This window comes from Salmo salar, chromosome 12, assembly GCF_965601325.2.
Source record: "Salmo salar chromosome 12, fSalSal1, whole genome shotgun sequence".
NCBI classification, from domain to species: Eukaryota; Metazoa; Chordata; class Actinopteri; order Salmoniformes; family Salmonidae; genus Salmo; species Salmo salar.
In genome coordinates, this window is record NC_138302.1 from 23,502,501 (window position 1) to 23,526,885 (window position 24,385).

A 24,385-nucleotide genomic window follows, 5' to 3' on the forward strand; every position below is an offset into this window, starting at 1 on the left:
TGTAACATTTCTGTACTGAAGGCTTTAATATAGTGCTGTTTATGGCTTTCTCACACAAAATATAAGCCTTTATTCTGATACGATTAAAAGGGGAAGTCTTTGGAGTATATCCTCAAAGAGATTTCTTTCTCACAATGACTGCTATTGGACCAGCTCCAATCTGCATGTCTTAATAATGAGAGAGAAGCTCAAATACTATATTAAAGACGCCATTTTGAAAGATGAATATCTCTTTGTTGTGAATGCTCATGGAACCCTCTCTTCCTGATTTGAGGATAACAGCCTGGCCGTCCAACCAATCACACACGTCCTCCCATACGCTCCAACCAATAACTGGAGAGACGTGTTGTGAAAGTGGGAAAACTCTCTGTGACCGTGGCTTGGCTTTTCAGTTTTGTGTTTTTTTTCCTCAGGCAGGATGGTGGACAGCTATTCATGTCAAGAGAAGGACCCCAGGCCAGCTTGATTAGATTTGGGCTCTCGCTGTTTGTTTCAACTCAATGTTAGGACAGTATTATGGCACAGGGTTGCCTCGCGGGTTTAAACACACACACACACACACACCACAGCAGCTAGCTAACATGCTCTTCCGTGAGCTGTATCTGTGTTTTATTTTAGTCTCTGCAGAGGATTAGAGGGTCGAAAAATATATGATCACATCCGCTTTAATCTGTTAGATGAAGGTGATGGGAATGAAATCCCTGTCGCTCAGCGTTATAATCTGTCTTTGAACACGTCACAAGCTCGTACACTGCAAATGTGTGTGTGTGTGTGTGTGTGTGGGTCATACACACGTGCAGGCCTTTTCCAGTAAAAGACTATTAAGACTGATGCAGATTCAGAAGTAATGAAGGCAGTTGTAATCAAGTTCCGCACACAGGATCCCCCCAGGCCTGATAAATAGAACCATGGGAACAGTATGGAGTTTATGACAAGTCTTTTCACTCCAGCCTGTGACAGCACAGTCGACAGTATAATAGAAAAGACCAGAACAAACCCCAAGCCCAGCAGACACCCTATCCACATCCGCACCACTGCAGTGCAGCAACCAGACCTAGCCAAAACCGTCACTATGGCAACAGGGCCCGAACGACAGCGGAATGTTTGGCCCCGACTCAGAACCCCTCAGAACCCCTAGAGTTATACTGGCTCTGTGTTCTGTTCTGTGTTCCCAGTGGATGCTGTAGAGATTTTACAATACCACCCCCACAAGGGGAGAAATGAATCGACCCGATCCCATCCGCAAACAATAATGGACTATCCCATGGGGGGGGGGGTAGAGAAGAGTAGACTGTCAAATGTTTTATGTTTAGGGTGAGACTGAATCTATACCCAGGCTGTTGTGGTGTTGACTACTCTTATACAAGTGTGTGTGTCTGTGAGAGACATGGAATAAAAACATTAATATTGGATGTGTTCCTATTTAGGAAGTCATTGTACTGAAATGGTGTCACGTCCTATTTCTTCCCCCTCTCTGAATCTTGTTTTTAAGAGATGCACTGTAAGACGTTGATAAGAGTTGACCCAGGTCACTAAGTAACGGAACAACGGTTCCTCTCTTGCACAAGCAACAATTGCAACATGGTGGCCCATCCCGTTGTCAGTTAGTCATAATATACAGTCTTCCAAGCTATTACTTGTTTATTACAATTCGGTTTATTGGCTTTTGATCTCTTTTTCTAGTTTATATAGCTAAGATTTGATATGCGATACTATTTTTCTGATTGATGTGTTTCTGTACATCACGACTAACCGTGCTATTGTAAACAGTTTATCGCTCAAATTATAGTGTTGTTTTTATGAAGAGATAATGAGATGTAATTGGATATCAACGTTATTGCCTAGTAACTCTTGTACTGGGCATAATTAATTTGATGACTCATGAGGTTAAATATAGTCAACACTGTGGTAAATCTAAGCCCTGCTGTTGAAGAGTGTGTGGGTGGTGTGTTTGTGTGACTCGCCTTAGTTTCCTTGATCCTTAGCTCTACCTGTCCTCGTTCCAGTTGTGGCAGTGCTTTGGGAGCAGCACTGGGTCACAGTCAGGAAGGGAGGTGAACAGAGAAAGAGATGGAGAGGGAGAAAAAGAAGACAGAATGGGGTAAAGAAGGGTGTGTAGTAGTGTGTGCATGTATCAGTACTGCTGTAAGTAGTGCAGGGGGACTTGAGGACGTGGAGATTACAGAAGGATAGACCTCTCTGTCCCTGGTCAGCCAGCCAGTTTAGACCAGTCAGTCAGTCTGGGTTTACTGAGGGAGTGACACCCAAGGACCTCCAGTCTGATCTGTGATTGTTTCTCTCTTCTTCATTGTCTCTCTCTTCCCCCCCCTCCCCTCCGTCTCCAGGCTTTTAAGGATGAGTTGGAGGGGCTGATTGAGGAGCAGAAGAAGAAAGGCAACAACCCCACTGGTCTCCTGGCCCTCCGACAGATCGCTGACTTCTTCATGTCTTCATCCGTGGCTGGCTTCAGCACCTCACCCCTCAGTAAGTAGTAGTGTTGGTATGGCCAGTAACCCCCCTCAGTAAGTAATGTTGGTACGGCCAGTAACCCCCCTCAGTAAGTAGTGTTGGTACGGTCTGTAACCCCCCTCAGTAAGTAGTGTTGGTACGGTCTGTAACCCACCTCAGTAAGTAGTGTTGGTACGGCCAGTAACCCCCCTCAGTAAGTAGTGTTGGTATGGCCAGTAACCCCCCTCAGTAAGTAATAGTGTTGGTACGGCCAGTAACCCCCCTCAGTAAGTAGTGTTGGTACGGTCTGTAACCCACCTCAGTAAGTAGTGTTGGTACGGCCAGTAACCCCCCTCAGTAAGTAATAGTGTTGGTACGGCCAGTAACCCCCCTCAGTAAGTAGTGTTGGTACGGCCAGTAACCCACCTCAGTAAGTAGTGTTGGTACGGTCTGTAACCCCCCTCAGTAAGTAATATTGTTGGTACGGTCTGTAACCCCCCTCAGTAAGTAGTAGTGTTGGTACAGCCAGTAACCCCCCTCAGTAAGTAGTGTTGGTACGGTCTGTAACCCCCCTCAGTAAGTAATAGTGTTGGTACGGCCAGTAACCCCCCTCAGTAAGTAGTGTTGGTACGGCCAGTAACCCCCCTCAGTAAGTAGTAGTGTTGGTACGGCCAGTAACCCCCCTCAGTAAGTAGTAGTGTTGGTACGGCCAGTAACCCCCCTCAGTAAGTAGTAGTGTTGGTACGGCCAGTAACCCCCCTCAGTAAGTAATAGTGTTGGTACGGCCAGTAACCCCCCTCAGTAAGTAATAGTGTTGGTACGGCCCGTAACCCCCCTCAGTAAGTAATAGTGTTGGTACGGTCTGTAACCCCCCTCAGTAAGTAGTAGTGTTGGTACGGTCTGTAACCCACCTCAGTAAATAATAGTGTTGGTACGGCCAGTAACCCCCCTCAGTAAGTAATAGTGTTGGTACGGCCAGTAACCCCCCTCAGTAAGTAATAGTGTTGGTACGGCCAGTAACCCCCCTCAGTAAGTAGTGTTGGTACGGCCAGTAACCCCCCTCAGTAAGTAGTGTTGGTACGGCCAGTAACCCCCCTCAGTAAGTAATAGTGTTGGTACGGTCTGTAACCCCCCTCAGTAAGTAGTGTTGGTACGGTCTGTAACCCCCCTCAGTAAGTAGTGTTGGTACAGCCTGTAACCCCCCTCAGTAAGTAATAGTGTTGGTACGGCCAGTAACCCCCCTCAGTAAGTAGTGTTGGTACGGCCCGTAACCCCCCTCAGTAAGTAGTGTTGGTACGGCCAGTAACCCCCCTCTGTAAGTAATAGTGTTGGTACGGTCTGTAACCCCCCTCAGTAAGTAATAGTGTTGGTACGGCCAGTAACCCCCCCAGTAAGTAGTAGTGTTGGTACGGCCCGTAACCCCCTTCAGTAAGTAGTAGTTTTGGTACGGCCAGTAACCCCCTTCAGTAAGTAGTAGTGTTGGTACGGCCAGTAACCCCCCTCAGTAAGTAATAGTGTTGGTACGGTCTGTAACCCCCCTCAGTAAGTAATAGTGTTGGTACGGCCAGTAACCCCCCCAGTAAGTAGTAGTGTTGGTACGGCCCGTAACCCCCCTCAGTAAGTAGTGTTGGTACGGCCCGTAACCCCCCCCCTGTGAGTCGTAGTGTTAGGTCCATTATGGCACGCCGTAGCAAAACATGTAGCAAAGAAAAATGAAAATGAGCATTTCTTATTGAATGTTCAGGTAATCCCTCCCTGTTTCGGTCCGTTTTTCAGTTTTCTTCCGTTTGGTGCCTAATGAAAACAATCCTGGTGGTATGGCCTGTAACCCCCCTCAGGGAGTAGTGCTGTTGGTACAGCCCGTCACCAAGGCAATGCCCAACTGCCACTCACTGGAGCTGCATACCATACTATTGACTTTCAACTACACCAATATTTTTAACTCAATTGTTTTTGAAAAGTGGAGACTTCCAAATCTGTATAAGCACACACACATACACACACTTGGTAGAACGCACGCTCATACACAGAAACACACACACACTATCTATCAGTAACCTGTCCCTCCTAGCAGACTCTGGAAAAGCCTTGCATATTCCCCTCTGATTTCATCCCCTGTTCAGTCCAGGTTTCCACATGTGAAGTCTGTTTCCAATCATGCAATTACAGACCTCGGAATGTGGAACTAATGATGAATTATTACGACAACCACTGTGATATAGAGTCCTCAGTTATACCTCATATGTCCACATAATAACACCACTAATCTCAGCAACCAGCGAGAAGTTACGGAATTTGCTGCTATTTGTTGTAAATGAGGAATGAAAAGGATAAGATTGTCAAGTATTATTTATTACTTAAGAAATATGTGAAGTAACTACATATACATTTCTTTGATATTAACATTGTCAGTGTCAAAGGATGGCTTGTTGCTATTTGTGTCCAGTGTAGAGCACTCTATAGTAAATCAGTGGGTTAGATGAGACGAACCCAGATGTATTCTACCTCAGTCTTGGATGGTTATTAACAACTGAGCTGAAATCTGTTTCGTATCTTGTCTCCCCAAATAAAATATATATTGAATGATTGAATTGGTTTCCTCTTAGAACAGTTGATGTGCTTAGAATGGAGTGAGCATGTTCTGTCTCGATTCACAGGCTGCAGGTAATCTAATTTGCAGGTTGTGTGTATTGATTGTTAATGATTCATGTCATTATTCATATTGATAATTATACAGAGAACAAGAGCTATCAATCCCCATACTCAACAATAAAAAATAAAAATAAACATTTTTAACCCTCTCTGCTTTGCTTTCTCTGCTCGCCCCCTCTCCAGGCCTTGGAATGGTCACTCCCATCAACGACATGTATGGAGTGGAGTCTACCACTCTGGTGAAGGGAGAGAAGCAGACACGCTGCAAGCTGGCCAGCCTCTACAGACTGGTGGACCTGTTCAGCTGGGCACACTTCGCCAGCTCCTACATCACAGTAAGACAACCATTAGATAATCATATAAAAACCTTTATTAGAACCTCTTCAGCTGGGCACACTTCGCCAGCTCCTACATCACAGTTAGAAATAAACCTTGCAGTAACCTCATTCATAACTGTGTCATAACCGTGTAATAACTCATCATAAACCTATTTTGTGGAACTGTGCTTTGAGACAATGGAAGCAGGTATGTGTCATCTGAGTTCTGTTTATCCCCTGCCTACAGGACTACCCTCAGGATACGTTTTCAAGACACATACAACTGTGTGCCCGTCCTTTTGTTTGGGAGCGGTGTGTTTGAGCATCAGGTTCCTAAAGTTTTGCTAGTGTCAGCAGCAGCACTGTGGAGTTTCAAGGTCATAACAAGGTGTTTTAACGTTGTTGTGTCCAGGTCCGGGTCAGCAAAGAGCAGGACCACATCCTCATCATCCCCCGAGGACTGTCATTCGCTGAGGCGTCCGCATCCAACCTGGTAAGTCCAATCACAACGCATCAGGAAGCACATGCGCCCAATAACAACCAACAAACCTGTACCCAATCAGGAGTGAGCTCTCTCTTTAGACGTGTGCTGGACTGTGTTCAGTAGTACCAAACAGGATAAAAGGTTTTGAAATGGAAGAGCAACTATCTCTGATATTGTCCAATAAGAATGCTCATTGTCCTTCTCCAATTCAAACCGTTTTATCCCATTTGGTCCTACTGAACACAGCCCAGGTTGGAGGTGCAGTCTGTGTGTTTGTGCCAGTAAGCCAATATACTGCGCCATGTGGAGTAAAAGGTTTCTGGCAGCCCTTCTCATAAACCCAGCAAAACAGCGCCAACACTTAATCTGCTGTCTATCTCCTTGAATTATTTGAGGGAGAACTATTGGATTAGCAGAAATCTAACATTCTGGCACAGAGGCTGACACACACACACACACACACATACATACTGTTCTGTGTTTTGTCAGGCCATGGAGGTCAGGGGAGTAGAGTAATATGCTTGATATGGAGAATACAATGTTATCCTGCAGTTACATTACTGTGTCTCTTCATTGGTGAGATTGGGATATTGCTGACTCTGGGGAATTCCCACTATGTTACTTCTTGAAGAGTATTTTATCACTGACTGTTTGTTGCGTCTGTGATTGTCCATGTTATTGTCTGACTGGCTGCCATGTTATTACCAAAACCACCCTGTCTATTTGTCATTGTCTCTGGTCTAGTATCATGTCAGTGGTGGTAGTGAATGCTGGGTGGTGGTGGTAGTGAATGCTTTACAAGCTTCTATTAGTTTCTATTTCTTAGTTTCTATTTGCTGCTCTAAGAAGAAGAAAAAGAATGGCCTCCCCTGTAGGTCTCACTCACTCACTCACTCACACACTCACTCACTCACTCACTCACTCACTCACTCACTCACTCACTCCAAGCACCTGTTTCTGTGACATGTCAAGTGCACTGCAGGTGAACAATCAGAGTGAGTTGTTGACAGGTGGGAGTAACAAGCATCACTCAGCTGTCTGACAGGGTGGGGCAGACCGGATCAGTAACCCAGTAGAGAGAGAGCAGAGAGACTGAGACAGACAGAGGGAAGATCTCAATTGCATTCTCCTCACTTCTGCTCTCCTCGTCTTCTTCTCAAAACCTATACTCCGTCTGGCTACTCTACTCCGTCTGGCTACTCTACTCCGTCTGGCTACTCTACTCCGTCGGGCTACTCTACTCCGTCGGGCTACTATACTCCAGCTGGCTACTATACTCCAGCTGGCTACTATACTCCAGGTGATGACTATACAGCTGGCTTATATACTCCAGGTGACTACTGTAATTTCCAGACTATAAGCCGCAATTTTTTTCCCACGCTTTGAACCTCGCGGCTTAAACAATGACGCGGATAATATATGGATTTTTCCCACTTTCAATTTTTTTGAAAGGAGATGACTTCAGTGGTTTCAGTGCACAGGAGGAGGAAGATAGTGACCAATGACTTTCTTGGTAGGCTACTGTTTACTGCTAATTCTTTATTTTTTGTTACAAGCCGTGTTTCGTTAAAGCCTGTGTAAAGTTAATTTGTTTCAATGTACCGGTAGGCACCTGCGGCTTATAGACATGTGCGGCTTATTTATGTAAAACATTTTTTTTTAAATTAAATTCAGTGGGTGCGGCTTATATTCAGGTGCGCTCAATAGTCCGAAAATTACGGTACTATACTCCAGCTGGCTGCTATACTCCAGCGGGCTGCTATACTCCAGCGGGCTGCTATACTCCAGCGGGCTGCTATACTCCAGCTGGCTACTATACTCCGGAGGACTGCTGTACTCCGGCTAACTGCTATACTCCAGCGGAATACTATACTCAAGCGGGCTACTATACTCCAGCGGGCTGCTATACTCCAGCTGGCTACTATACTCCGGAGGACTGCTGTACTCCGGAGGACTGCTGTACTCCGGCGGGCTGCTATACTCCAGCGGGCTGCTATACTCCAGCGGGCTGCTATACTCCAGCGGGCTGCTATCCTCCAGCGGGCTGCTATCCTCCGGCTGACTGCTATACTCCAGCGGGCTGCTATACTCCAGCGGGCTGCTATACTCCAGCGGGCTGCTATACTCCAGCGGGCTGCTATACTCCAGCTGGCTGCTATCCTCCAGCGGGCTGCTATACTCCAGCGGGCTACTATACTCCAGCGGGCTGCTATCCTCCAGCGGGCTGCTATACTCCAGCTGGCTGCTATCCTCCAGCGGGCTGCTATACTCCAGCGGGCTGCTATACTCCAGCGGGCTGCTATACTCCAGCTGGCTGCTATCCTCCAGCGGGCTGCTATACTCCAGCGGGCTGCTATCCTCCAGCGGGCTGCTATCCTCCAGCGGGCTGCTATCCTCCAGCGGGCTGCTATCCTCCAGCTGGCTGCTATACTCCAGCTGGCTGCTATCCTCCAGCGGGCTGCTATCCTCCAGCGGGCTGCTATCCTCCAGCGGGCTGCTATCCTCCAGCGGGCTGCTATCCTCCAGCGGGCTGCTATCCTCCAGCGGGCTGCTATCCTCCAGCGGGCTGCTATCCTCCAGCGGGCTGCTATCCTCCAGCGGGCTGCTATCCTCCAGCGGGCTGCTATCCTCCAGCGGGCTGCTATCCTCCAGCGGGCTGCTATCCTCCAGCGGGCTGCTATCCTCCAGCGGGCTGCTATACTCCAGCTGACTACTAAAGGCCTCTTTTCTCTTTTTTCCTTTCCCTCTCTTTCTCTACAGGTCTGTTATGGGTTTGAACCCACTAGGGGGAGGGTTTTAAAGGTCGAACACCATTAACTTCCTGAGAGAAAGGAAGTCATCCAGAGTTCAGTATCTGAGAGGTCGCTGTGTAGTGAAAGGTCACAGTGGGTCAGGGTTGATATTCTGGGCTCTTGCTGGGCTCAGCTGTCTGAGCTAAAAGGTGAAGGAGAGGATACCTGTAGGAAGACAGCTGGCCCTATGATTAAAGTTTGATTATATTGTGTTATTGCTTCATTAGTAGTTACGATGGGAACTGAGAAGTAAAGAGACATTCCACTCTGTTAACTCTCATGATCGTTGATACGAGGATTAGTACTTTGATAGTTTGTTGGATCATCGTTGTCGTTGTTGTCATCATCGTTGTAGTTGTTTTGAAAGGATTACCTGTTTGACTCCATGCTCCAAGCCAATCACCCAGCAGGCACTCCTTCTGATGCGCCGGGCATTCACATCCAAACACAGTCCCTCTCTCTGACGTACCATACTCCCATTACAGGGCTTATTCAATTTAGCCACATCGAAAAGCAATATGAAGCAAGGATCTGTTCGCTAGCTAGTGGATGATCTATGTGGACTCTATCTGCATCCCAAAAGGCACCCTATTCCATACATAGGGCACTACTTTAGACCAGAACCCGATGGGCACCCTGGTCATAAGTGGTGCACTCTGTAGGGTGCCATTTGGGACTGAGACTGTTACGTCCTCGAGCTAGCCTTCCTCTAACCCCTGAATTGTCCCTAGGGTATGATGCACTTATAAAACACTTACATGACATTTAATACAATAGATGTATACTCAGAAATCAGGTTTCCAAATTAGATTTGGGGATCATTTTAGTCTCACAATAAGTAAAGAATTCTGGCCAGCTGCTGCTATTGAAGTTGGAAGGTCTCCATTGAAAATAGTGTTTGAGAGTGTGAGAGTGAGAGAGAGAGAGAGAGGCCCCTTTTGGCTGAACTGTCCACTGAGATTCACGCCATATCTGGGGTGGGGTCAGGAGGTCACAATGTAGCTCTGATTGGTTCCACTCAAAGGACCCCAAAGAATTCAGCGACATCAGGTGAACTCCATAGACATGTGGGTCAACTCTTTTCTATGTCCAACAAGCTGATGGCTACCGAGGGGTCTGCTGCCTTCGTACGTCGCCATCGCAGATTGCAAATGTATCATCAGCCTGCGTCACATTTCATATTGACCTCAACAACACTTCCCTCCATTATTTCTATAACTGCTGTGCACACACATACAGTAGAACTTGAGCTGTTCTGACGTCAGATTGGCAGACTTGTAGAGGGGCCCGGACATTGAAGGATGTGATTGGTCTCTTACAATCCTAACGTGATGTAAACCTGTCATTAGTGTTCGATCGGCTGGTCTGGTCTTCGTCTGACAGCTGCCACGTTAGACATGGTTTACTGGTTATTTCATCTCCTGGACAATCGATTCGACTGGTGTCTGTCATCCTCCCACTGTCCCATATGGCTGTCAGGCTGGGCGTTTCATATTCAGCGTCTAACAGCATACAGTTCATATTTAGCCTGGTCGTCTAGTGATTCTGTAAGTACAGATAGATGTTGGGATTATACTGAACAAAAAAGAGAAACGCAACATGCAACAATTTCAGTTTTTACTGAGTTACAGTTCATATAACTCAATTGAAATAAATTCATTAGGCCCTAATCTATGGATTTCACATGACTGGGCAGGGGTGGGGAGCTGGGCCCGTCCAATCAGAATGAGTTTTTCCCCACAAAAGGGCTTTATTACAGACAGAAATACTGCTCAGCACACCACTTTGGCTGTGTTGTCTCATCATAATTAGTTGTGTATGGAGAACTGTCTGTACTCTCTCCTCTCCTCCTCCCTCTCTCTCTCTCTCTCTCCTCCCTCTCTCTTCCTCTCTTCCTCTGTCTTTCCCTCCCTCTCTCTTCTCCCTACAACCCTCTTTGATAGCCGGTAATGTAATGACACAGCAGTAATGAAGTTCTCATTGAGGACATACAGTATCAAGACCAGTTACACTGATACACTTACCATTCCTACTGTACATTTCCTGATGATGATGAGTATATGAATCATTTAAATTGTTATTACCCATTGCATGCCCCTCTCCTCTCTCCCTCTCTCCCCCTCTCCTCTCTCCCCCTCTCCTCTCTCCCCTTCTCTCTCCCAGGTAAAGCTGAACATCATCGGGGATGTGATTGACCAGGGCTCCACCAACCTCAGGGTTGACCCGTCAGGCTTCAGCCCCCACGCTGCCATCTACTCCATCAGGCCAGACGCACGCTGCTGCGTCCACGTGCACACTCCTGCCACCGCCGCCGTGAGTCACACTTCATTCTGTTTAATCATTCAGGATCTTAGAGGAAGAGATGTTGTTTAAATAGGCCTGACTTTTAGACAAATATTGTCCACATTATGATGTTTTCAAGCACACAGTGATTTATAATGCAGTGTGTGCTGTTTATGTTCATCGCCAGTTTCTCTCTCTCTCTTTCTCTTTCTCTCTCTTTCTCCTTCCTTCCTCCAGTGTCTGAATAGTTCTCACATCTCCTCTCCCTCCATGTCTCTCCAGGTGTCTTCTATGAAGTGTGGCATCCTGCCCATCTCCCAGGAGGCCTTGATCCTGGGTGACATCGCATACTACAACTACCAGGGTAGCCTTGACGACCAGGAGGAACGCCTGGCGCTGCAGAAGGCCCTCGGACCCTCAGCCAAGGTAAAGATCTAGGATCAGATTACCCCACCCCAAAACGTGATGTTAATTGCTAGTTCGGGGGATGCAAAACTGACCCTAGATCCGTGGGTAAATCCTCCTATGGGACTGCTTTGACAGGACTGTTTTCTAGCTGGTGTACTGTCAGCCAGCCTTAATGGCATTGAGGTTACTGTGGTTTTGCGTCCCCTCTCTAGAGTCATCTACTGGTAAACTATGGAGGATTATTACCACACTGGGGAATATGGTCTTGTTAGATGGAACTGTCCTCATCTGTGGTTGTGTTGTGAGCGTTTTATCTGACCGTGACCGTGTGTGTTTGGTGAACAGGTGCTGGTGCTGAGGAACCATGGAGTGGTGGCTCTGGGGGAAACCATCGAAGAGGCCTTTCATTACATCTACAACGCCCAGTATGCCTGTGAGATCCAGGTACGCACACACACACACACACACACACACACACACACACACACACACACACACACACACACACACACACACTCTCATCAAACAATAGGTCAATAAATTCAGTAACTTGTTTAGATCTAGATTCTACAGACATTTATTGTTCTAACAGAGATTTCAGTAACAACTCATGCCTTCGATTCTGCAACACCGCGACGTCACAACGGCTGTTATCTTCATCTAACGCTTATTAGCGATGCTCTTCCTGTTTTGGTAGTTTCTGTGTTTTCCACGGAAAGCCGGAATGTCATTTATGGGGTTGTTAAAAATCTAGAGAGAGAGGGAGAGGAAACGTGTAGACAGCTGGAGAGAATGACTGGCAGGAAGACAGAGAGATTGTGTTAAAGCCCTGTAACGTCCTACACCGTCTGAATTAGAGGGAGAAAGACCATTTTAAATGGGCTGTATGTTACCCAGCAACAAAACCAGCAGGACAGCTTGAATGGAAAGTCAATGATTTCCAGAGTTTAGTTTGTCAAAGTTTGTTTGTGTGCTTGTGTTGTGCACGTGTGTGTGCATGTGCGTATGATATGTGTGCGTTACTGTTTGTGTGCCTGCTTGCCTGTGTGCTGTGCGCATGTGTATGCAGTTTGTAAATATGGTAGACATTACGGTGTGGGGGTGTGTGTGTGTGTGTGTGGGGGTGTTGTCCCTGCCTGTTGTAATGGGTGCACCAAATCCCTATTTGAATCTCGGCCTCAGAGCCAAACAAAACATTAATCCAACCTAGCAAAGCCTGCTTAATATCTACAGATTAACCTATGGTGTGTGTGGCTATTGCAAAAAAAGTGACCTTGTATAGTAACTGTAAACTGTAATACCTCCCTGGGTTGCATTTTTCAATTGTCTAGATTTTTCTCTCGATAGAACTCTGTGCCTCTCTTTTCTGAATAGAAATGGCTGATTTCTCTCTCTCTCCCATCTCTCTCTCTCCCTCTCCCATCTCTCTCTCTCCCTCTCCCATCTCTCTCTCTCTCCCATCTCTCTCTCCCTCTCCCATCTGTCTCTCTCTCCCTCTCCCATCTCTCTCTCTCTCCCTCTCCCATCTCACTCTCTCTCTCCCATCTCTCTCTCTCTCCCTCTCCCATCTCTCTCTCTCTCCCATCTCTCTCTCTCTCTCCCATCTCTCTCTCTCTCTCTCCCATCTCTCTCTCTCTCTCTCTCCCATCTCTCTCTCTCTCTCCACTCCCATCTGTCTCTCTCTCTCCCTCTCCCATCTCTCTCTCCCTCTCCCATCTCTCTCTCTCCCTCTCCCATCTCTCTCTCTCCCTCTCCCATCTCTCTCTCTCTCTCCCTCTCCCATCTGTCTCTCTCTCTCTCCCTCTCCCATCTGTCTCTCTCTCTCTCCCTCTCCCATCTGTCTCTCTCTCTCTCTCTCCCATCTGTCTCTCTCTCTCTCCCTCTCCCATCGGTCTCTCTCTCTCCCTCTCCCATCGGTCTATCCCTCTCCCTCTCCCATCGGTCTATCCCTCTCCCTCTCCCATCGGTCTATCCCTCTCCCTCTCCCATCGGTCTCTCTCTCTCTCCTCTCCCATCGGTCTCTCTCTCCCTCTCCCATCGGTCTCTCTCTCTCTCCCTCTCCCATCGGTCTCTCTCTCTCTCCCTCTCCCATCTGTCTCTCTCTCTCTCCCTCTCCCATCTGTCTCTCTCTCTCTCCCTCTCCCATCTGTCTCTCTCTCTTTCCCTCTCCCATCTGTCTCTCTCTCTCTCTCCCTCTCCCATCTGTCTCTCTCTCTCTCTCTCTCCCATCGGTCTCTCTCTCTCTCCCATCGGTCTCTCTCTCTCTCACCCTCTCCCATCGGTCTCTCTCTCTCTCACCCTCTCCCATCGGTCTCTCTCTCTCTCTCTCTCCCATCGGTCTCTCTCTCTCTCTCTCTCCCATCGGTCTCTCTCTCTCTCTCTCCCTCTCCCATCGGTCTCTCTCTCCCTCCCATCGGTCTCTCTCTCTCTCTCTCTCCCTGTCCCATCTGTCTCTCTCTCTCTCTCTCTCCCTCTCCCTCTCTCTCTCTCTGTCTCTCTCTGTCTCTCTCTGTCTCTCTCTGTCTCTCTCTGTCTCTCTCTGTCTCTCTCTGTCTCTCTCTCTCTCTCTCTCTCTCTCTGTGTCTCTCTCTCTCTCTCTCTCTCTCTCTCTCTCTCTCTCTCTCTCTCTCTCTCTAGGTGAATGCGTTCTCGTGTGCTGGCAGCGTAGACAACCTGATTGTGTTAGATGCTGAGAAGTATAAGTCTCGGACCCATGCGGTGGCCGATGCAGAGTCTGTCAACATGGGAAGCCCACACAAGTGGAAGGTGGGAGAGCTGGAGTTTGAATCTCTCATGAGGATGCTGGATAACCTGGTGAGTGGTTTACACAGACACACACCCACACACGACACACACACACTCTCCTTTCCCTGCTACACACACACTTATCCCCCCTCCACACACACACACACACTGTAATCTACATTACTGTATAATATCCTTGCTTTGACAGTGACTCCTAGCTATGCCATATGTCCAGTTGGCACTAGCCACCAAGGTCATGGGAGGAAGCGGGGCTACCAACCACGCTACCCAGGCTATGAGTTGACCTGCTGGGCTGGCCCTGTCCCAGGAGCCCCCCTCCTGCATCTGACCTCCAGGTTGTGTAACAAACAGGGAAATGGAATTCAAGGACAATGACTTGGCATCCAACATATAGTGTACAATCCTGTCCTCATTTCCTCTGTCATTACTGTTTCTGGGTCATCAACTGGATCTGTCACTCCATAAAGTACAGTACATCACTAGTCCCTGTAGACTTGGGACTGTGTCAGTGATCTATGGTCTGGACCCTGCTGGAACTGGTCCCTGTAGACTTGGGACTGGGTCAGTGATCTATGGTCTGGACCCTGCTGGGCCCTGTAGACTTGGGACTGGGTCAGTGATCTATGGTCTGGACCCTGCTGGGCCCTGTAGACTTGGGACTGGGTCAGTGATCTATGATCTGGGCCCTGCTGGAAATGGTCCCTGTAGACTTGGGACTGGGTCAGTGATCTATGGTCTGGGCCCTGCTGGAACTGGGCCCTGTAGACTTGGGACTGGGTCAGTGATCTATGGTCTGGGCCCTGCTGGAACTGGGCCCTGTAGACTTGGGACTGGGTCAGTGATCTATGGTCTGGGCCCTGCTGGAACTGGTTCCTGTAGACTTGGGACTGGGTCAGTGATCTATGGTCTGGACCCTGCTGGAACTGGTCCCTGTAGACTTGGGACTGGGTCAGTGATCTATGGTCTGGGCCCTGCTGGAACTGGGCCCTGTAGACTTGGGACTGGGTCAGTGATCTATGGTCTGGGCCCTGCTGGAACTGGTCCCTGTAGACTTGGGACTGGGTCAGTGATCTATGGTCTGGACCCTGCTGGAACTGGGCCCTGTAGACTTGGGACTGGGTCAGTGATCTATGGTCTGGGCCCTGTAGACTTGGGACTGGGTCAGTGATCTATGGTCTGGACCCTGCTGGGCCCTGTAGACTTGGGACTGGGTCAGTGATCTATGGTCTCGACCCTGCTGGGCCCTGTAGACTTGGGACTGGGTCAGTGATCTATGGTCTGAGCCCTGCTGGAACTGGGCCCTGTAGACTTGGGACTGGGTCAGTGATCTATGGTCTGGGCCCTGCTGGAACTGGGCCCTGTAGACTTGGGACTGGGTCAGTGATCTATGGTCTGGACCCTGCTGGAACTGGGCCCTGTAGACTTGGGACTGGGTCAGTGATCTATGGTCTGGGCCCTGCTGGAACTGGTCCCTGTAGACTTGGGACTGGGTCAGTGATCTATGGTCTGGGCCCTGCTGGAACTGGGCCCTGTAGACTTGGGACTGGGTCAGTGATCTATGGTCTGGACCCTGCTGGGCCCTGTAGACTTGGGACTGGGTCAGTGATCTATGGTCTGGACCCTGCTGGGCCCTGTAGACTTGGGACTGGGTCAGTGATCTATGGTCTGGACCCTGCTGGGCCCTGTAGACTTGGGACTGGGTCAGTGATCTATGGTCTGGACCCTGCTGGAACTGGGCCCTGTAGACTTGGGACTGGGTCAGTGATCTATGGTCTGGGCCCTGCTGGAACTGGTCCCTGTAGACTTGGGACTGGGTCAGTGATCTATGGTCTGGGCCCTGCTGGAACTGGGCCCTGTAGACTTGGGACTGGGTCAGTGATCTATGGTCTGGACCCTGCTGGGCCCTGTAGACTTGGGACTGGGTCAGTGATCTATGGTCTGGACCCTGCTGGGCCCTGTAGACTTGGGACTGGGTCAGTGATCTATGGTCTGGACCCTGCTGGGCCCTGTAGACTTGGGACTGGGTCAGTGATCTATGGTCTGGGCCCTGCTGGAACTGGGCCCTGTAGACTTGGGACTGGGTCAGTGATCTATGGTCTGGGCCCTGCTGGAACTGGTTCCTGTAGACTTGGGACTGGGTCAGTGATCTATGGTCTGGGCCCTGCTGGAACTGGTCCCTGTAGACTTGGGACTGGGTCAGTGATCTATGGTCTGGGCCCTGCTGGAACTGGGCCCTGTAGACTTGGGACTGGGTCAGTGATCTATGGTCTGGGCCCTGCTGGAACTGGTCCCTGTAGACTTGGGACTGGGTCAGTGATCTATGGTCTGGGCCCTGCTGGAACTGGGCCCTGTAGACTTGGGACTGGGTCAGTGATCTATGGTCTGGACCCTGCTGGTCCCTGTAGACTTGGGACTGGGTCAGTGATCTATGGTCTGGGCCCTGCTGGAACTGGTCCCTGTAGACTTGGGACTGGGTCAGTGATCTATGGTCTGGACCCTGTAGACTTGGGACTGGGTCAGTGATCTATGGTCTGGACCCTGTAGACTTGGGACTGGGTCAGTGATCTATGGTCTGGACCCTGTAGACTTGGGACTGGGTCAGTGATCTATGGTCTGGACCCTGTAGACTTGGGACTGGGTCAGTGATCTATGGTCTGGGCCCTGCTGGAACTGGGCCCTGTAGACTTGGGACTGGGTCAGTGATCTATGGTCTGGACCCTGCTGGGCCCTGTAGACTTGGGACTGGGTCAGTGATCTATGGTCTGGACCCTGCTGGGCCCTGTAGACTTGGGACTGGGTCAGTGATCTATGGTCTGGACCCTGCTGGGCCCTGTAGACTTGGGACTGGGTCAGTGATCTATGGTCTGGGCCCTGCTGGAACTGGTCCCTGTAGACTTGGGACTGGGTCAGTGATCTATGGTCTGGGCCCTGCTGGAACTGGGCCCTGTAGACTTGGGACTGGGTCAGTGATCTATGGTCTGGGCTCTGCTGGAACTGGGCCCTGTAGACTTGGGACTGGGTCAGTGATCTATGGTCTGGGCCCTGCTGGAACTGGTCCCTGTAGACTTGGGACTGGGTCAGTGATCTATGGTCTGGGCCCTGCTGGAACTGGGCCCTGTAGACTTGGGACTGGGTCAGTGATCTATGGTCTGGACCCTGCTGGTCCCTGTAGACTTGGGACTGGGTCAGTGATCTATGGTCTGGGCCCTGCTGGAACTGGTCCCTGTAGACTTGGGACTGGGTCAGTGATCTATGGTCTGGACCCTGTAGACTTGGGACTGGGTCAGTGATCTATGGTCTGGACCCTGTAGACTTGGGACTGGGTCAGTGATCTATGGTCTGGACCCTGTAGACTTGGGACTGGGTCAGTGATCTATGGTCTGGACCCTGTAGACTTGGGACTGGGTCAGTGATCTATGGTCTGGACCCTGCTGGAACTCTGACTGGGAGGCTTCATAACAACACCAGATCAGAGAGACTCTCTCTCCCCTTCTCTCTCTCCCTTCTCTCTCTCCCTTCTCTCTCTCCCTTCTCTCTCTCCCTTCTCTCTCTCCCTTCTCTCTCTCCCTTCTCTCTCTCCCTTCTCTCTCCCTCCCTTTTCTCTCCCTTCTCTCTCTCCCTTCTCTCTCTCCCTTCTCTCTCCCTCCCTTTTCTCTCCCTTCTCTCTCTCCCCTCTCTCGCTTCTCTCTGTCTCTCTCCCTCTCTCCCTCTCCTCTTTCTTGCCTTCTCCTATTTGTCTTTTTCACCTCTTTCCTCTCCTCCCTCTCTTGTCTCCCCAAGTCTCTCTTCTCTAGCTGTTTCTTGTCTACTCACCTCTCACCTCTGTCCTCTATGTAGTGTATCTGGAGAGTCATTACTCAACGGTCTGTGTAGCGGTCCGAAGGGGACCGCTCCTATCACATAGTCTCGTCTCACACCTCGTAAAAATACTATTTCTTATAGTACAGAATATACCGGAATAACCCGTTTCACAACACCACAGCATATTCCTCTGATATGGAGAGGAAGCTGCATGCCAAGAACCTCATCTGATTCTCAGTCTGTGTTTCCTGAGTCCAGTTGAAAGGTTGAGTCTGGTCTCCGAACACCTGGTTAAAGTCTATATGTGATTGACACTGACAGGATAGTCTGGTATCGATGAAAAGGAGGGAGGACGAGAGATATAGAAAGAGAGAGGGATGGGAAAGAGTTAAGTCATGGATAGAGAAGAGGAGTGCTATACAGGGTGAGAGAGAGAGGAGGGACAGAGAGGAGAAAGACCGATAAAGAGCGAGGGGGAGAAAGAGACAGGAAGTATCTGAACACACTCCATTGTCCATGGATGCCAGGAATCCCTCCGGCTGCACATCATCGTTTTTCCATTCTCCCACAGCTAGGAATCATGAGATAGTGGCCAGAGACGCTCTCTCGCTCTCTCGCTCTCTCGCTCTCTCGCTCTCTCGCTCTCTCGCTCTCTCGCTCTCTCGCTCTGTCTGTCTCTCGCTCTGTCTGTCTCTCGCTCTGTCTGTCTCTCGCTCTGTCTGTCTGTCTGTCTGTCTGTCTGTCTGTCTGTCTGTCTGTCTGTCTGTCTGTCTGTCTGTCTTTCTGTCTTTCTGTCTTTCTGTCTTTCTGTCTTTCTTTCTTTCTTTCTTTCTTTCTTTCTTTCTTTCTTTCTTTCTTTCCAGAGGCAATAGTTTTGAGTCCAGGGCTGTGTCCAAATAATAAGGGTGGGACAGAGATATGTACAGAGATGACTTGCACTATTGAAAATGAACTCTAGATGAATGGGGTGATCAAAAGCCTGAAAACATTTTGTTCCACTACAAAAGAGTCTTCTTTCCTACCACTTTTACCTCGTCTTCCTCTCTAGGGACTTAGAAACTTTGTGGCAAATAATAACTATACAAATGGAATCTGATTTGCAGGACTGAACGCACTATGTACATAAAATCTAATGGATTGATTGATTTCTGTATCTTTTCCCCACAGGGCTACCGGACTGGCTACGCTTACCGCCACCCCATCGTTCGGGAGAAGCCTCGGCACAAGTCCGACGTGGAGATCCCGGCCACGGTGACGGCGTTCATGTTTGAGGAGGAGGAGGGCGCCGCGCGGCTGCCGTTTAAGTTCCTCCAGCAGAGACAGGCCAGGGAGAAGACCCGCTGGCTCAACAGCCCTAACAGTTACATGAAGGTTAACGTGGCGGCCGTGGACGAACGCACCAGGACCATGGTCAGTACTCATAGTGTAGGCAGGGTTAACACTCTATATAAACACACCAGGACCATGGTCAGTACTCATAGTGTAGGCAGGGTTAACACTCTATATAAACACACCAGGACCATGGTCAGTACTCCTACTGTAGGCAGGGTTAACACTCTATATAAACACACCAGGACCATGGTCAGTACTCATACTGTAGGCAGGGTTAACACTCTATATAAACACACCAGGACCATGGTCAGTACTCCTACTGTAGGCAGGGTTAACACTCTATATAAACACACCAGGACCATGGTCAGTACTCCTACTGTAGGCAGGGTTAACACTCTATATAAACACACCAGGACCATGGTCAGTACTCCTACTGTAGACAGGGTTAACACTCTATAAACACACCAGGACCATGGTCAGTACTCCTACTGTAGGCAGGGTTAACACTCTATATAAACACACCAGGACCATGGTCAGTACTCCTACTGTAGACAGGGTTAACACTCTATATAAACACACCAGGACCATGGTCAGTACTCCTACTGTAGGCAGGGTTAACACTCTATATAAACACACCAGGACCATGGTCAGTACTCCTACTGTAGGCAGGGTTAACACTCTATATAAACACACCAGGACCATGGTCAGTACTCCTACTGTAGGCAGGGTTAACACTCTATATAAACACACCAGGACCATGGTCAGTACTCATACTGTAGACAGGGTTAACACTCTATATAAACACACCAGGACCATGGTCAGTACTCCTACTGTAGGCAGGGTTAACACTCTATATAAACACACCAGGACCATGGTCAGTACTCCTACTGTAGGCAGGGTTAACACTCTATATAAACACACCAGGACCATGGTCAGTACTCATACTGTAGGCAGGGTTAACACTCTATATAAACACACCAGGACCATGGTCAGTACTCATACTGTAGGCAGGGTTAACACTCTATATAAACACACCAGGACCATGGTCAGTACTCCTACTGTAGACAGGGTTAACACTCTATAAACACACCAGGACCATGGTCAGTACTCCTACTGTAGGCAGGGTTAACACTCTATATAAACACACCAGGACCATGGTCAGTACTCCTACTGTAGGCAGGGTTAACACTCTATATAAACACACCAGGACCATGGTCAGTACTCATACTGTAGGCAGGGTTAACACTCTATATAAACACACCAGGACCATGGTCAGTACTCCTACTGTAGGCAGGGTTAACACTCTATATAAACACACCAGGACCATGGTCAGTACTCCTACTGTAGGCAGGGTTAACACTCTATATAAACACACCAGGACCATGGTCAGTACTCCTACTGTAGACAGGGTTAACACTCTATATAAACACACCAGGACCATGGTCAGTACTCCTACTGTAGGCAGGGTTAACACTCTATATAAACACACCAGGACCATGGTCAGTACTCCTACTGTAGGCAGGGTTAACACTCTATATAAACACACCAGGACCATGGTCAGTACTCCTACTGTAGGCAGGGTTAACACTCTATATAAACACACCAGGACCATGGTCAGTACTCATACTGTAGGCAGGGTTAACACTCTATATAAACACACCAGGACCATGGTCAGTACTCATACTGTAGGCAGGGTTAACACTCTATATAAACACACCAGGACCATGGTCAGTACTCCTACTGTAGACAGGGTTAACACTCTATAAACACACCAGGACCATGGTCAGTACTCCTACTGTAGGCAGGGTTAACACTCTATATAAACACACCAGGACCATGGTCAGTACTCCTACTGTAGGCAGGGTTAACACTCTATATAAACACACCAGGACCATGGTCAGTACTCATACTGTAGGCAGGGTTAACACTCTATATAAACACACCAGGACCATGGTCAGTACTCCTACTGTAGACAGGGTTAACACTCTATAAACACACCAGGACCATGGTCAGTACTCCTACTGTAGGCAGGGTTAACACTCTATATAAACACACCAGGACCATGGTCAGTACTCCTACTGTAGACAGGGTTAACACTCTATAAACACACCAGGACCATGGTCAGTACTCCTACTGTAGGCAGGGTTAACACTCTATATAAACACACCAGGACCATGGTCAGTACTCCTACTGTAGGCAGGGTTAACACTCTATATAAACACACCAGGACCATGGTCAGTACTCCTACTGTAGGCAGGGTTAACACTCTATATAAACACACCAGGACCATGGTCAGTACTCCTACTGTAGGCAGGGTTAACACTCTATATAAACACACCAGGACCATGGTCAGTACTCCTACTGTAGACAGACACACACACACACACACATATGGTCAGTGTTGATGACACAAAGCTCCCTGTTCATGTCTACACATTGTGTTGTGCAGGTCTTAGTCCTGACTAGCTCAGTTGCTAGTCTAGAGCCAATCTGACGTTCTCTGCTCCACATTCTGGTGAAACCTTATATTAGACTGCCTTCTCCTGGTATGTTAGAGAATTACATCTGTGTGATATTACCACATATAATGACTCAGAAAGGAATACCAGCATGTTCACCTTGGCTACGTTTACACAGGCAGCCCAATTTTTCCACTAATCAGTCTTTTGATCAATCACTTCTGATTTTTTCACATCAGATCTTTTTCAGAGGTGCTCTGATTGGTCAAAAGCAATTTATGAAAAAAATATCAGAATTGGGCAGCCTTTCCCTCCAGATGACCTAGACAGATTGGTCTATGTCAGATTGGTCTATGTCTGATTGGTCTATGTCTGATTGGACTATGTCTGATTGGTCTATGTCTGATTGGTCTATGTCTGATTGGTCTATGTCTGATTGGTCTATGTCTGATTGGTCTATGTCTGATTGGACTATGTCTGATTGGTCTATGTCTGATTGGTCTATGTCAGATTGGTCTATGTCTGATTGGTCTATGTCTGATTGGTCTATGTCAGATTGGTCTATGTCTGATTGGTCTATGTCTGATTGGACTATGTCTGATTGGTCTATGTCTGATTGGTCTATGTCTGATTGGACTATGTCTGATTGGACTATGTCTGATTGGTCTATGTCTGATTGGACTATGTCTGATTGGACTATGTCTGATTGGACTATGTCTGATTGGACTATGTCTGATTGGACTATGTCTGATTGGTCTATGTCTGATTGGACTATGTCTGATTGGACTATGTCTGATTGGACTATGTCTGATTGGACTATGTCTGATTGGTCTATGTCTGATTGGTCTATGTCTGATTGGTCTATGTCTGATTGGACTATGTCTGATTGGACTATGTCTGATTGGTCTATGTCTGATTGGACTATGTCTGATTGGACTATGTCTGATTGGTCTATGTCTGATTGGACTATGTCTGATTGGACTATGTCTGATTGGACTATGTCTGATTGGACTATGTCTGATTGGTCTATGTCTGATTGGTCTATGTCTGATTGGACTATGTCTGATTGGACTATGTCTGATTGGTCTATGTCTGATTGGACTATGTCTGATTGGTCTATGTCTGATTGGACTATGTCTGATTGGTCTATGTCTGATTGGACTATGTCTGATTGGTCTATGTCTGATTGGACTATGTCTGATTGGTCTATGTCTGATTGGTCTATGTCAGATTGGTCTATGTCTGATTGGACTATGTCTGATTGGTCTATGTCTGATTGGACTATGTCTGATTGGTCTATGTCTGATTGGACTATGTCTGATTGGACTATGTCTGATTGGTCTATGTCTGATTGGTCTATGTCTGATTGGTCTATGTCTGATTGGTCTATGTCTGATTGGTCTATGTCTGATTGGTCTATGTCTGATTGGACTATGTCTGATTGGTCTATGTCTGATTGGTCTATGTCTGATTGGTCTATGTCAGATTGGTCTATGTCTGATTGGTCTATGTCTGATTGGTCTATGTCTGATTGGTCTATGTCTGATTGGTCTATGTCTGATTGACTGTTTTTGTATTTTCTGTTCTCTACAGTGGATGAAGTCTGAGGAAGGTGGCAACAGCAGCGGCACTCCAATCCGGATCGAGGACCCCAATCAGTTTGTCCCTATGAACACCAACCCTAGCGAGGTGCTGGAGAGGAGAAACCGAGTAAGTCACAGATCTAGGATCAGCTACCCTCCATACATCTTAACCATAAACATCAGTAGGAGAAAGGCAAAACTGACCCTGGATCACTAAGGCCAACTTCAACTTATCTCCTCTCTGTCAGCTCCTTCTCTGCCTTCCACTGTCCTATCAGAACCACAATCCTTACCATGCACTTCCTGGTTGTGTAGCTGTAAGTGATGTCACTGTTTTGTCCTACTACAGATCAGAGAGCAGAACAGATTCGACATGATGACGTCCGGACCTCGCTCTCACCACCTGGCAGGCATCCCATTGGACGAACCTCGAATGGTGAGTGGCAACTCTGTGACAAACCAATATACCACTTTACCTGAAGTCCTGTTGGTGATATATCCATAAGTGTCATAAACAACAACTAAAGTGGTTACCATTATATTTCAATATTTATTTCAATATATGACAGTCTTTTGAATTATAGGGTATATACGGCAGTCTGTAAGCTGTGAGCATCCTTGAGGATTTTGCTAAGTAAGCCATATCATCCAGGCAAGATAGGCTTAGCTGTTTGTTATTGCATTTGCCAACCTTGACCAGTAGGTGGGGCTAATGTATTGTTTAGAACCAGAAATACACATCTCTATGGTTCTGGGATTCTGTAATGACATCCGTCCTTCAGAGTGCCAACTTTGGGGAATAACTTAATTCTTTTGGATCTTCTTGGCAGCATTTTGGTGATTGGTATCATCTTATAGCAAGGAAATAACACAATCCAGGTCTCTCTGCCTGTTATCAGAGTTGAGATCAAACTGATAAGTGTGAGATTTGATCACATATGAAATATTGTTCCCCTACATGGTGTATGTCGTGTGTTGAAGGATCAGCCGGTCCGTGTAAAGGTAATGTCTCTACAGGCTTTTTGAATACTACAGTGTGCAGTGTTAGTGCATTTTATCT

General features: G+C 48.0%; 1 protein-coding gene across 6 annotated transcripts in view; it reads left to right on the forward strand.

The window, feature by feature from the left end:
* The window catches only part of LOC106590181 (gamma-adducin), a 143,935-nt gene that overhangs the window by 109,812 nt on the left and 9,738 nt on the right, over positions 1-24,385 (forward strand). For 4 of the 6 annotated variants that reach the window (XM_082958750.1, XM_082958751.1, XM_082958749.1 and 1 more), the window contains 11 exons: positions 2,346-2,484; positions 5,284-5,435; positions 5,830-5,910; positions 10,857-11,006; positions 11,259-11,402; positions 11,730-11,828; positions 14,022-14,198; positions 19,119-19,361; positions 23,336-23,452; positions 23,675-23,761; positions 24,307-24,327. In XM_082958750.1, the coding sequence (XP_082814876.1) occupies positions 2,346-2,484; positions 5,284-5,435; positions 5,830-5,910; positions 10,857-11,006; positions 11,259-11,402; positions 11,730-11,828; positions 14,022-14,198; positions 19,119-19,361; positions 23,336-23,452; positions 23,675-23,761; positions 24,307-24,327 (1,410 nt within the window). The remainder of the gene's footprint in view (positions 1-2,345; positions 2,485-5,283; positions 5,436-5,829; positions 5,911-10,856; positions 11,007-11,258; positions 11,403-11,729; positions 11,829-14,021; positions 14,199-19,118; positions 19,362-23,335; positions 23,453-23,674; positions 23,762-24,306; positions 24,328-24,385) is intronic. The other 2 variants (XM_082958752.1, XM_082958754.1) reach the window with 1 other exon arrangement.